Below are 12,871 nucleotides of genomic sequence, written 5' to 3'. Positions count from 1 at the left end.
GACTGCATTTTGTAATTATTCTATAGAAAAAGGACAACACTGATTAGGATGGAGCTTTTTCAACGGTTTCCTCATTTTGTTAAATTTTTTGTTTACAATGTGAGTGCATAAGAGTGTACACTAGTGAATGGGTGACCTTTGAGACAGTTAGAGATGCTGGGATGAACAAATGGAGAAATTGGGCCAGATGCAAGCTGGTGCTGAGGTTACCTGTGGATTACATCGATTCCCTGAAACAATGGTAACTACCACACACATTGTGAGGGCATTAATAAAGCAAACGAGCCTTTCATTCACACCGTAACTCAACAAACAGCAGGCTTTTGTGCGCTTATAGGACAAGCTGGGACATTTCCCGTTGTTAATAGACCCTGGTCAAAACGTTTTCCTCCTTCTGTCTTTATTCATCTGTGCCCTGAATCTGGGCTAATTTACTTCTGGTGGTTAGCCGTTTCAATCCATCTACAAGCAAGCACAGTGCACAGGGAAGTAAAGCAAGGTCTCTTCTTTGAGCTGGCCTTCAGAGAAATCATAGATTCTAGTGCATCAGCGCCCATTAAGGTGTAGCAAAAGGCAAAGAAGGAAACAGGAACGGAGAAAATGATCTTGAAATGAAGAGCTGTATGAGAACGAGAGGAGTTGATTCTGTTATTCAAAGTGATGGGATTATAGGGCAAGATCTACTTCAGTGCACAGACTTGGAGAAGTCTCTAAAGGCTAGTTCACACCACGCGACTTTCAGCGTGGGCAGATCGCTGCGCTGTTCAGACTACACGAATCGCTGTCTCATAAGTCGTCGTGATGTCACACTACGTGATTGCTCGGCGACATAAAACGCGACCTGACAACGACTCTGTCACCCGACGACTCCATCTGGTGTCCGAACTACGTGTTGTCACCAAAACACACGCGAGAAGTGACACTGATATATGACGCGAAAACCACGCGCGAAACAGGAGTTGGACGTAGGACAGAAACGAGCGGTGCGGGCTGTTTGCGCGATGATTTGTGCTGGAGAAACCCCAAAAAGGAAAATGTTAAAAAGTTGTACAACTTCTCCCCTTTATGCTTCTGCTGTAGGTTTCCTGGGTTTCCCTTCCTCACGGTGACCTCACCACATGCCTTGCTCTCTCATCGGCTGTAGCTCATCGCAGCAATCGCTGCCAGTGACGACACTTTTTACACCACGGGATGTGGAGTCGCCCGACAGCTCCAGATATTTAGTATGATATTAGCGATGTGTCGGCGATCTGTCGCTGAGTCGTTCACACATAACGAGCGCCGATTTGCCTCCGATCAAAGGGTTTTCGTCAGCGAGCTCGGCGACTTGCAAATCGGCCTTAAAATCGTGTAGTGCGAACAAGGCTTAAGAGGTGGAGAGTGTGTATAAATCAAACTCACAGCTGGGTACTGTATTACAGAGAAGCATGAAAATGCTGCTCATGTCTATCAACAGTTCACCATTTCTGTATGAATAGTTTCTTGAATCAGAGATGGGCTGGATAGAGCAGAAATATTCTTCTTGTGCATGAATATCTCAAATATAAATCATTTTTCTATATAAGTTTTCACTCTCTCTCAGTCCTCTGACCATGTTCTTTTGCTCGAATCCACAATCCTTTTAACACAATATATAAATATATGAAAAACCAAAGAATCGTCAGCAGCAAAGAGACAGGTGGTTGTTGATCTGCACAAATCAGGTAATGGATGCAAAAAAAAAAAACCCCCACATAAGCAGTTCAAAATAGCATTACGCACAATTAGGACCATAACAAACAGGTTTTACATGTCTGTGACCGTAAGAAATGTGCCATGAACACACGGCTTTCATTACGTTTAGCGTTTATTTTTCTATCCTCTTTTAAACTGCGTGAGAAAGTGAATGCCAGAACGAGAGGTACAATGAGCCGAGAAAGGGGAGAGGGAAGGAAAGCATCCTGGTGGGTTACTTCAATTTTTTTTTTCTTTTTATAGGTCATGCTGATTAGTGCGGATTCTGGTACAAAGCAAGAATTTAGTTTCCTCTGAGATCTGACGGTCTGTTCAGCTCCATATAATACCCCCAGCACCATTACTACCACGACCACTTTCCCTCGTCACCTCCAGGATCTCATCATCCCCCACCCACATCCCTTTTCTACAGCCTGAGTTCCCTGATCCCATAAATTCAGAGCACACCGGGCCGCCCTGACTGCCTGATCCCCCTCCATAAGACACAACAGAAGCTGCTTTCCTGATTAGGCATGCAAGGGAGAAAGCAGAGGCTTCTAAATGAATCTCAAGCATTCTGCTATTTTCTTTCACTGAATGGGGCTGTCAGTGTGTGTGTGTGTGTGTGTGTGTGTGTATATACAAGACCCTCTGCACACAGCCTAGGTAATTGTGAGTCCACCAAGCTGTGAAGGCATTGAGCATTGCCTCCCTGCTGCACGGACACTCTGCAGGAAAAAAAAAGAAGCCTAGAAAATGCAAGCTGAATCTAATCAGTTTGGTCTATTTGTTTATTTATTTTTGCTCTGCTTCAATGCAAACAGAGTATTTTCCCAGCCCAGCTTCAGAGCCCGATGTAAAATGGTGCAGAGCAGTGCATGAGAAACGTGATACATCTTTAAAGGAGCGACACATTTTAAAATAGAATGAAGAGTCTATTGGATTGTGCATGTACCATGGAATATCATTACACCTAACGTAACTTCCTCGTCATTACTGAAACTCTTTTATATCCGTAACTCAGTCGGTGAGTAGTATTCAACCAGTGAGTGAAATGGCCTCCCATGTTGGAATGGCTTAAATATGAAAGCCCTCTCTCTCCCCCTCCCCCGTGCACACAGTTCATAGAAAACGATAAAAGGCAAAGAGAGAAAGACACGGGCAGTGGAATGGAATATAAAATATTTAGCATGCCTCCTCTTTCAGTGGTGGGAGTGTGAACTGTACTTATCTCTGCTTTGGATTGTTTTTTTGTTTTGTTCCTTTAGAGTAGTGGGTGGAGTGAAAGACGGAGCGAGCAAGAAAGAGATACGGAGGAGAGAAGGACACGATTAGGACAGATCTGTAGCTTGTGAGACAAGTAAGCTTTCAGGGAAGCAATAGACTACACATGTAGTTTATGCTGGTTTTATTTTTCAAGGACAGAGCAAAGGGCAAATGCGCTATTTCATTTTGTATTTTCCAGAACAGGCAGAGAAAAGTGGCTGTGTGAACGAGTAAACAAAGAAAATAGGCCAGAATTTAAATTTCAAATGTTTGACGTCCTAATTTCCCATAATAACGATTCGATTTCACTCGAGCATTTCATGCGATACTTCAGCCTTTACTTTCAGGATCCTCACACGTGTTCAAATTAGAAACATGACGTGGTTTTGCTGAATGTGCTAAATGGTTTGTTTCTTCGTTGCTGTTTGTGAAACTTGAATGGTCCAGTTTTGCAAATGCAATTTTGTAAACTCCCAAAACTGCTGTGTAAAGGCTGCAGTGGATGTAAGCTTTCGGAAGAACGTAAGCTGATGATGCAGTAAGAAGGAGAACAGTAGATTAACTCTAAAGTGTTTTGGTGGCTTTCTGCTTCTCTGCAGATTGGAGACACAGTCTCCTATATGTACCTTTGGTTGTGCTGCAGATATGGGTCTCAGGGGGTATTACTTTTTCCTTTCTTCCACAACCTTTCTCACTCTCCCCCTCTTTTTGTGTGTGACAGAAGCTAGCTGTAAGAAGTTGTCCTGTGGGGACGCCGGCCAAGACGCCGCTCTCCCTCATCAAGCCTCCCAGCCAGAGCATCGCCATCTCTGTGGTGCCAGCCAAGGCACCTGTTTCCATGGTGACCGCACACATTAACGGACAAAAGGCGGCGAACTCTGATGCGCTGCAGACGTCCCCCATCAACCTGCAAACGGCCAACCGAGCGCACAGACCGGGGGAGCTGTGCCACTCACAGGTAACCCCCCAAAACACACACACAAATACCACACAACACACACGGGTGCTTAAAAAGTTACAGAAGATTTCATAGTTACATTATGAGGAAGTACAACTTGGGTGATGTAACGTAGGCGATGGAAAGGTCTGACACACTGACTCCCATCTACAAAACCAAATGTTTTTAACAGTTAACAGCTTATTTCAGGACATGACATCTGAATCAAACTGTAGAGGTATGTGAAAGAGGATGAGGTGGGAGTATGAATAAAACTACCTATATACCAAAATTCTCTGTTACCTTCTAAACATAAAAATTCTTTTGTATGCTTTTGATGTCTGAGCTCTGTGTATTGGCCAATACCCGACGCTGATTCACAACCATCATCCTCATAGTAATCTAGCCAACTCTCTGCAAGCTTTTGTTGCCAAGTTATGAGAAATATCACAAGCATTATGGTGTCCTATATTCCTGTGTACTTTTTGTGCTGTTAAACAGCGTGAATATATTCACTATTAGCTTTTTGCATCTCTAAGGTTTTTATTTTAATTTTTTTAAACTAAGCAATGCCACTACAAAGTGGAATGAGAGAGGACAGATTCTCTGAAGGTAGTCTCACATTGAACACACTCTCTGCAATGTACGATGACCTTCACTTTACAGTACATTTGGGAAACTGGGCTTAGAACTGAATACAGTAGAATAGGCAAACCAAGGAGCAAGCAAAAAAACTTTTTTAAAATGAAGCTATGGAGGAAGAAACCTTGGGATGATCCAAAACTCAACAGGGGGAGCCCATTCTTTCCACTGTGAATCTCAAGCTCGTAGCAATTATTCTAATGATATATAACAGTGAGATTTAACATAAAATAACCTGGGATCTAAATGAGCCAATAGAAAACAAAACTTCCATTTAGCCTAGCCCCCACAGCCACAACAAAACACCATTGATTATATTCATGGATTGTAACTTCATCAATTATATAGCTGGCTTTTACTTCCATAGCATTGCCCTTAGACTGTAGGAACGTGCAGGGATGGTCTGTCAATTGATTTTGGAAATACTAGGAGCTGTCTCGTCTCTAGTCCTTTAAAGAGTAAGTCTTTTATATGCACAATTTAAAACTGTACTCAACCACAGCAAGGCCGAAACCACACCTTAGAAGAATTGCACCTCACTCTGCGACGCTATTTCAAGACGTATACAGAAGCCTCGTGTTCATGTCACATGCGGATGTGCAAGTAAAAAGATCACAAGTTCATAAAATCACATTTTAGCTCTTCAGGAAAACTCAGTCAACCTCAAGACATCATAGTATTACAGTAAATCCTACCAAAGGAAGTAGTAACAGATGGCAAATCTATGATTGGTTTGAAATATATATATATATATATATATTTTTAAAAAGTTTAGCCTATAGACCTGGTCAAAATGTCTGTAGATGTATACTTATTTTCAGGTATCCAGCAGAGATGCCCATTTAGAGCAGTGTTTCCTCAGAGCATAACTCCCTTCCTGGGGGGGATTCGTCTGAATAATCACCCCTTCCTCTATCCTGTTCCTCCACTTCTCCCTGCCCAAGTCTCTTGGCCTTCCCTTCCCCCTCAGAGCTGTCAGATTGAGTGAAAGGGCACAGGGAGAGGGGTCAGGAAGCATGATGGTTTTACTGTTCTTTGTGGTTGTGGTGTTTAGTGAGCAAGCACATTGCAGCTTTTAACTTTTCCCAGTTGCCAGGGCTCAGAGCTCGTTAGTAAGCCTGAGTCAAAAGCTAGTGCAATTTCACCTCAAAAGCACAAAAACCCATATTTTAGGAATCAGAGCCAATTCCAGGCCATTTTTGTTGGGGGTGGTGATGGGTGATGGTTTGAGTCCAGGCCACCTGGCTTTTAATTTGGAGATCAATAATGAGTTGCAAGTGGATGGAGTGAAACGCTGCATGGATGCACACATTAGGAGCATTGTTTCTGTGCACAAGTGTTTTGGGGAATTCGTATGGGACTCAAGAGCTGCTTTGTGGTGACAGCAGGCTGATTCAGGTCAGCACTGAAACAAGAGCACGCACAGCGACATCTGCCAAAATAGCAGACTATAAACATACTCGGATCAGTTCAATTCAAATATCGTCAGGAATGTGTTTTAATCTGTATTTTTAATCTGTGTCTCTCTTTGAACTTTTGATGGATGTTTTAACTTTTGATGGACGCGAATGATGATAAAGAAGAACTGAAACGTAATTTCAAACAAAAGGTATGAAGCAATTGCATTACAACAAATTATATGACATATATGATCTGATCATTCTGCACACCACTGACAACAGTCTACATATGTTCCTCCAAATTATGGGGAATTTGTTCTTTAGATGATCTTGCTACTACACAGATGGGCAAATGTTGCATTAATAGCCCAGTACTAAATATTGGCTCTGATGCCGATACCAAATTAAGTAGTACAATACCGGTGGATTTCCTACATTCCCATGGAAGATCACTGGAAAATTTATTCATCGTTGGGAATAGTTCATAACAAATAGACATGTGTTTAAGACTTTAAACTGTCAATGAATAAGCATGCCGAGGAATCCAGAGACATTTATATGTATAATAACAACATTATTTTGTATTTGTTAAAGGTTAGCAGTTCAATACAGCTTGGAATAATGTGACCTAGATGTTGCTTAGCAACCTGTAGTCAGTGCAATAATACAGATCTGATGGAAAAAAAAGAGAAGATTTTATCATAAATCATACATAGCTAGAACGCTTTTCAACCAAACAGTCTGAATGGTCTGAACGAACTGTTGTATAAATAGAAGTTTTACACTGTGACAAGATGAACAGAATAACTCTGGCTATAGTGATTTGTTTAGTTGTTTACATTAAATATTACCGTATTACACTACAAAACATAGTGACAAATAGTTTCGAGTCCAGTGGTGCTGCTATTAGTTCAAAGCTCTTGACCTAGAATTGGGATTAAAATAGCCACAGGGACAGCGTAATAATGGTAGCAGGTCACAAACATTTAAATATAACCGGACACCATTCCCACATTCCACAGCTACAATATACTACTGAGTAAGTGAAAATATATATTTTCGATGTTTTGACTTAAAGATAGTAAGACAAGATACATATTTTATGTCTGGTAGGTTGATCCATTGTGCTGGGGCCTCGTTTTTGCTTTAAACCAGACAGAAAAACAGGTCAAAGGAAGCCCATCAGATGACCGTAACTGTCTAGGGCCTATATGTAGATTTAGAAAATCGGTAATATAGAAGGGATGCTCTCCATTAAGAGCACAGTAAGACTTAAAGTGAAGCTAAAACTGGGTGCTGTGATGTCTCCTCTGTGCTACATATTTCTTGAACTAGACGCTACAGAAAGGACTGACTGAGACCCATGCGTAATGAATAATCTCTTCTAAATCAGGAGGCAAGAGGAACGTTTACAGTTCTGCGTTTGATGGCTGCTTGCACGTGTTTCTCACATTTTAAGAACAAATCAGAAAAGGAGTCAGAAATGATCTCAAGATGATTTTGCATGAGGAATAAGAAATAACAGGCTACAAATTTAATTATTAAGTTGAGGGTAGCAAAAAAAAAAAAAAAAACCCTCCACTGAATTGCAGAAACATGCACCAATAAAGTTTCAAAGATCCGTGAGGCACTCATGGTCAGGTGTCGAGTTAAGTTAAATGTGTCTCCTGTCAGCACAGCTGTGGAGAGATAGGCTACACTTCTGAACAGACTGACGTACTGGTAATACTTAGATTCAGAATAAAGCTTGTAGTACAGTGGATCCCTGCGGAGCCAAACAGGTAACATGGTAAAAATCCTCAGTGTTAACAGAAAAGGTTTAGCTTCTGAAGTTGAATGCTAATGCAAGCCTAGTGTCGGCCAGCCTCGTCATAGTGACACACGCGAGCTCGACACATGGCATTTAAATCGGATGCCATTGGCACTGCCTTTCCTGCACTTCACCGAATAGTTTTCATTACACTGACAGTCAAAGTACCACACTGCTGCTCAGTGAGTCCGCTTTCACATCCACATACGTGTGCGCATTTATGTACACATGCATATTCAGCAGGCTTCCATGTGATTTCTCTGGTCATTGTGAGTGTTTGTAAACACAGCTGGGAGGCAGTGGTACCTGAGATTTCCTACAGGAGTAACCAAGCAGGCAGCGATGGCTAAAAGGCTCCTTGGGATGCCACTTCAAACTGCTGGCCTTGCAGTAACTGAAAGAGATGGGCACTATGCCCGTGCATGTGCCTGTTTGCCCCACTAGTAGGCACTCGCTCCAACAGTCACTACTTAATGTTCTCCCATATATAAGTGGCACAGCCGGTCCTAATGGACTAGTCCAGTGATTACATGGGCACAGAAGACTTACATGCTCTGTGATGGCCGCTATGCTTAGTTTTAGAAGATGACTATGCTGCATTGTGATGATGCTCAGCCTTGAGCCATGAGCTGTAATAGATTATTAATTTTTCACTTCCTTTAGTGCATTTTATGTGAGCATAGTCACTTCACACATCTCTTTGTTAAGGGTACATGGAATGAATCATTTACTCAGAAAAGCAGGCTGTACACTGTGTCCTGACTCCAGTTAAGGCAACTTCCCATCCTTCAATGTGATTACACACCTTCTAAAGATAGGGAGGGTGTAAGCATGCAGGCTTTAGTGGAGAATTGTGTTTTGGTCGTTCACATCTCCCCCAAGTGGCCATCAGTGCCATTGTACACAACAAGATCTAGTAGCAGCATCACTAAACTGCTTCTGAGTGAAGATAGTTGGATATTTATTTGTCTTCCTAATGCTGAAAAAGTTAGTTCATGTATAGAACCCTGTAGGAATGAGAGATGATTTAACTGACTGAGATTCTCACATGATGTATTTACACCTTCGCTCACTGTGTATTTTTTTTTTGGCGTTTTTCACAGCACGTGCAAAACAAAGAACTGGCCCAAACAGGATCTAGCAGAACTTGGGATGCTTGCACTATTTCATTTCATGCTAATACCCTAAAGGAGGTTGTTTACGCTATGCTCAGAATGTTAGTATCTTCATTTGGCTTATTTTTGAGTAGACTTGTGTTTTGTTTGGATTTGTCTTAATAATAATAATAATAATAATAATAATAATAATAATAATAATATTTTTTATTTCAGTTTGCATTCTGCACATTAAGAACTAAGATTTTTTTTTAAATCAGCCCACCACTTCATTGCTCTAAAACGATCCCACTGAATCAGAACAATGGGTTTGTAGCGAGGTAGCGATAGTAGTGGATCTGTGTCGAGAGAGCCTTTCATCCCGACAGTGAAATGAGAGAATGCCTGGTTACAAGTGAAATGTGTCTGTTAAAGTGCGCACTCTGATCCCTCTCACTCACTCTCCAATTTCTTCTCCTTTCTGATTCCCTGCTGCGTCCATATTTCTCTGAGCTTGTCATGAAAACATGAGACGACATGGCAGAGATACAGGAGACAAACAGGTGTCCTTGAATCGGAGTTTTAATTCCATTCTCATTTTCAGTCGAAACAAACCATTGGTTCAATCTAAATATTTTTTTATCATAACTCGCATCATCACTAGCTGACCCAGTTGTGTAATTATACAATGTAGGATTGAGCTGCTGCTTGACATGGTGTGTATAAACAGCAGACTACACAAAGCGAATGCTTTTAAAATTGGATCTAACCTAAAAAATATTGGCCATGCACATCTCTGATTCTCTGGGTTGGAATATTTGAAGAGCATCCTACACCAGGAAAGGCTAAAGCTACGCAGTGTATTTTGGGCTAAGTAAGAAAACACTGAAGGCCAGACTAAAATGTCAGCGTCTGAACGCCTAATGCATGCCTACTGAAAAGGTTTCTCAATTCAGCACAGAAGAGGAAAAAATAAGGCTAAACGTTTCTCTTTTTCCCCTCTTGACAGCCGAGAAGGAGGAGACAAGGGACAGGGAGAGCTGAAAGAAACACTTAAACTCTCCTTTTTAACCTATTTTTTCCTTTCTTTATCTCTCTTCTTCGAAATAGCAATTGTCAGGACTCGGAGCTGGATAGATTTCACAAAAATGCCAGCATAGAACCAATCCAGACTTATATTTTATCCCCTGTCTGGCTAGTAAACACAAACATCTACACACAGATAGAAGACAGTTTAGAAAGGGGAACTGGGGGGTGGGGTGGGGGGTTGCTCGCAGGACTGCTTCAGCAGCCCCACTGCTTTTTACTCATTACTAGTAAAGAAAATACAGGAATAGAGCAACTTCAAGGTTATGATATTCTTACTCAAGAGGAGGCCTAAGAAAAGGATGCTTAGGTTTTGGGGAGCAGGGGGCAGCAGTTGTGGAAATGAACGCCCTCACCAAGGGAGAATTTTCATCCCAGCCGTTACCATGGGAACGGGCCTTTAACCCCCCTCCCCCCACTTTCTCTAGGCTTTCTCTGGCACAATGGAAGGAAGGGATTTTTACAGCAGGAGAGTGAATGATTATGTTTTTAAAAGGAGGGAAGCTACAACTTTTCTGATTTGTTCTCTTTGTTGAGAACACAAACAGAAAGTGCAAGGCCCCCTGTGCTTCAAACCGAACAGGAGCCTTGCCAACCATTTTAAGCAAAGCTGCAATCTTGAGAAAGATTCGGCGGGGCGGGTGTGTGTGTGTGTGTGTGTGTGTGTGTGTGTGGGGGGGGGGGGGGGGGGGGATCATACTGAATATTCATCATCCATTTCCAAATGTAGGTTGTTCAAAAGAACCTACGAATCAGTAATCATAGAGTGCACTGCGAGAAAATTCAGAAAGCAACTGGGCCCCGATTCAAATGTCCTGTTTTAACACAATATATTAGGTTTGGAAGTAAATGATCAGTATGAGTGAGAGTGTAGTAGTGTGCTGAGCTGTGAAAGCAGTATTTCTACCCTGCACATGAAGGGCTGACCTTGAAGGGCAGATTTACTGGTCAAACATAATTCTGTTCCTAATGTCTCATTGTGATTCCCCTGTCAAAAAGCCATCCATATACACATGCCAACAACCGAACTGTGCATGGAGTTTCAGATGCTCTCAAGGTCTTTGTGATTTGTGTTATTTTTATTTACAAAAGAAACTAGCTAGCTCAACGACTCCATAACCAAATGTTACCACTGAATGTGCAGTTGGGCAGTATTGCATGCAGTATTGCAAACTGTGCTGATAAGATAGTGCACTTGCACTACTTTCCTTCAGATACATTGGAACTGCTAAAACTCAATGAATCCATTTCTGAAAGAGAGGCTTCTGGACCTCACATCTGCCGTTCCTCTTACATCTCTGTTTGTGAATGTGTGTTTGCACTGTGTCTACTGGCTGGCCTCGGCATCTTAAGACCCACTGCAGTGTCATGTTTCACAGCTCGCACTGGCAGTTTGTTGTCTCCACTAATCTGCTAATCAGCGCTTGTCCACCAGCATTGTTTAAACTGGCAGCGGGGGAAAGGTAATAACACAAACACGGAGAAAGCTTTACTGCTGAAATGTGATGCTGTTTCTGAATAAAACATGCCGTGCCACCATGTTCTTAAGTGCATTCCCTGTAAGCAAAAGTTCATAAACAAAACGTTTGTAGCATTTTTATATAGTACATTTTTTTTTGTATCATTCTGAATCTATATCGATATAACACACACACAGGCAAACATGTTGGAACGTTTGCTTCAAAAAAAAAAAAAAAAAATCCTCATGTTGTGTACCTGTGAAGGAGAACGGACCGTGCAGTATTTTTAGCCTCAGTCCTAAAATTATGTAAGGTGACAACTTTGAAATATAGCGAAAGAAAGGCCAGACAGTTTGCATAATTCATCAATACACCATTGTGTATTAATAATAAAAAAATAAGAAGTAATTATTAGTTTAAGATTAGGGGCTGCTTGTATGACACCGCCCACCCTACACCCCCCCTCCCCCCTCTTCCACACTGCAGTGTACAATCTCATTTCCCTCACTGAAGATCATTAGTCACCAGGCAAAGGAAATCTCCTGTGAGAGAATGCCGTGTCAGCAATAATGAAATCTTTCACACGCTGAAACGTATAAGGTTTCAATGTTAAAAATGCACGAAACATTGTTTGAGAATGCAGTACAGATCATCTTTTGTGAAAATTTTCTTCCATGTCATGGCAGTCCAGTTGAGCGATTCACAAAACTGTCATTTCTTAAAAGAACTCAGAAACCCACCATTGAGTGTTGGTTGCATGTGTACTTTCCTCCTGCGCTGGGCCATCCATCTATGATTTTTTGTTTTTATGCCTGTTTGGTGTTCTAATGTGATGAGAAATGTGAAAGATGTTGCAGAAAGATTGTTTTCCCACTGGGAACTGGCACATTGAAGTGTGGAGAGCCAGTCAGATTGCCACCGTCAAGCTCTTGAAGGTTGTGGTCGGAAAAGCGTATAAACTATATAAGATGCTTTATATGCCCCGGATGAAATGTCTGAAGCAGACACAAGCTGAAGCTGGTTATTTTCAGACTACAAACAAATACAATCCCTTACTTCAGTGTTGCCTGGGCTGGAACACAAACTTTCTAAATTGACCAGCAGTATGCTTGACAGGCAGGTAGAGATTATTCCTTGTCCTGACTCGATGGATGGTGGTTCATGTCATTTTTTTTCTTTCCCCTAGTTTACGGAGTTGCAACATAGACCCTCTGGGCAGTTTTATTTTATTGACAGTTTTGAGAATGTGAGAACAACTTCACCAAATGTAACAGAAAGTCTTAAATTCCTCATCGTTTTAGCTATGGAATGATAAAATCTGTAAACAAACAAACAAACAAACAAACATAACCAGTGTACTTTCAGCACCAACCTATACTCAGTTACATACTTCAAAATGTCATTAAAATCCATAATCAGCAAAAGAAAGAAAAAAAAAACATCCAGTTTTTCTATGAATAGCC

The 12,871-nt window shown here is 41.5% G+C and overlaps 1 protein-coding gene across 1 annotated transcript in view; it reads left to right on the top strand.

Moving 5' to 3' along the window:
- Positions 1-12,871, top strand: part of phf21b (PHD finger protein 21B) — a 72,169-nt gene that overhangs the window by 47,032 nt on the left and 12,266 nt on the right. The window contains exon 3 of the mRNA XM_017494532.3: positions 3,701-3,937. Within this exon, the coding sequence (XP_017350021.1) occupies positions 3,701-3,937 (237 nt within the window). The remainder of the gene's footprint in view (positions 1-3,700; positions 3,938-12,871) is intronic.

This window comes from Ictalurus punctatus, chromosome 19, assembly GCF_001660625.3.
Source record: "Ictalurus punctatus breed USDA103 chromosome 19, Coco_2.0, whole genome shotgun sequence".
In the NCBI taxonomy this organism is placed as follows: domain Eukaryota; kingdom Metazoa; phylum Chordata; class Actinopteri; order Siluriformes; family Ictaluridae; genus Ictalurus; species Ictalurus punctatus.
This window is presented reverse-complemented; position numbering and strand designations above follow the sequence as displayed.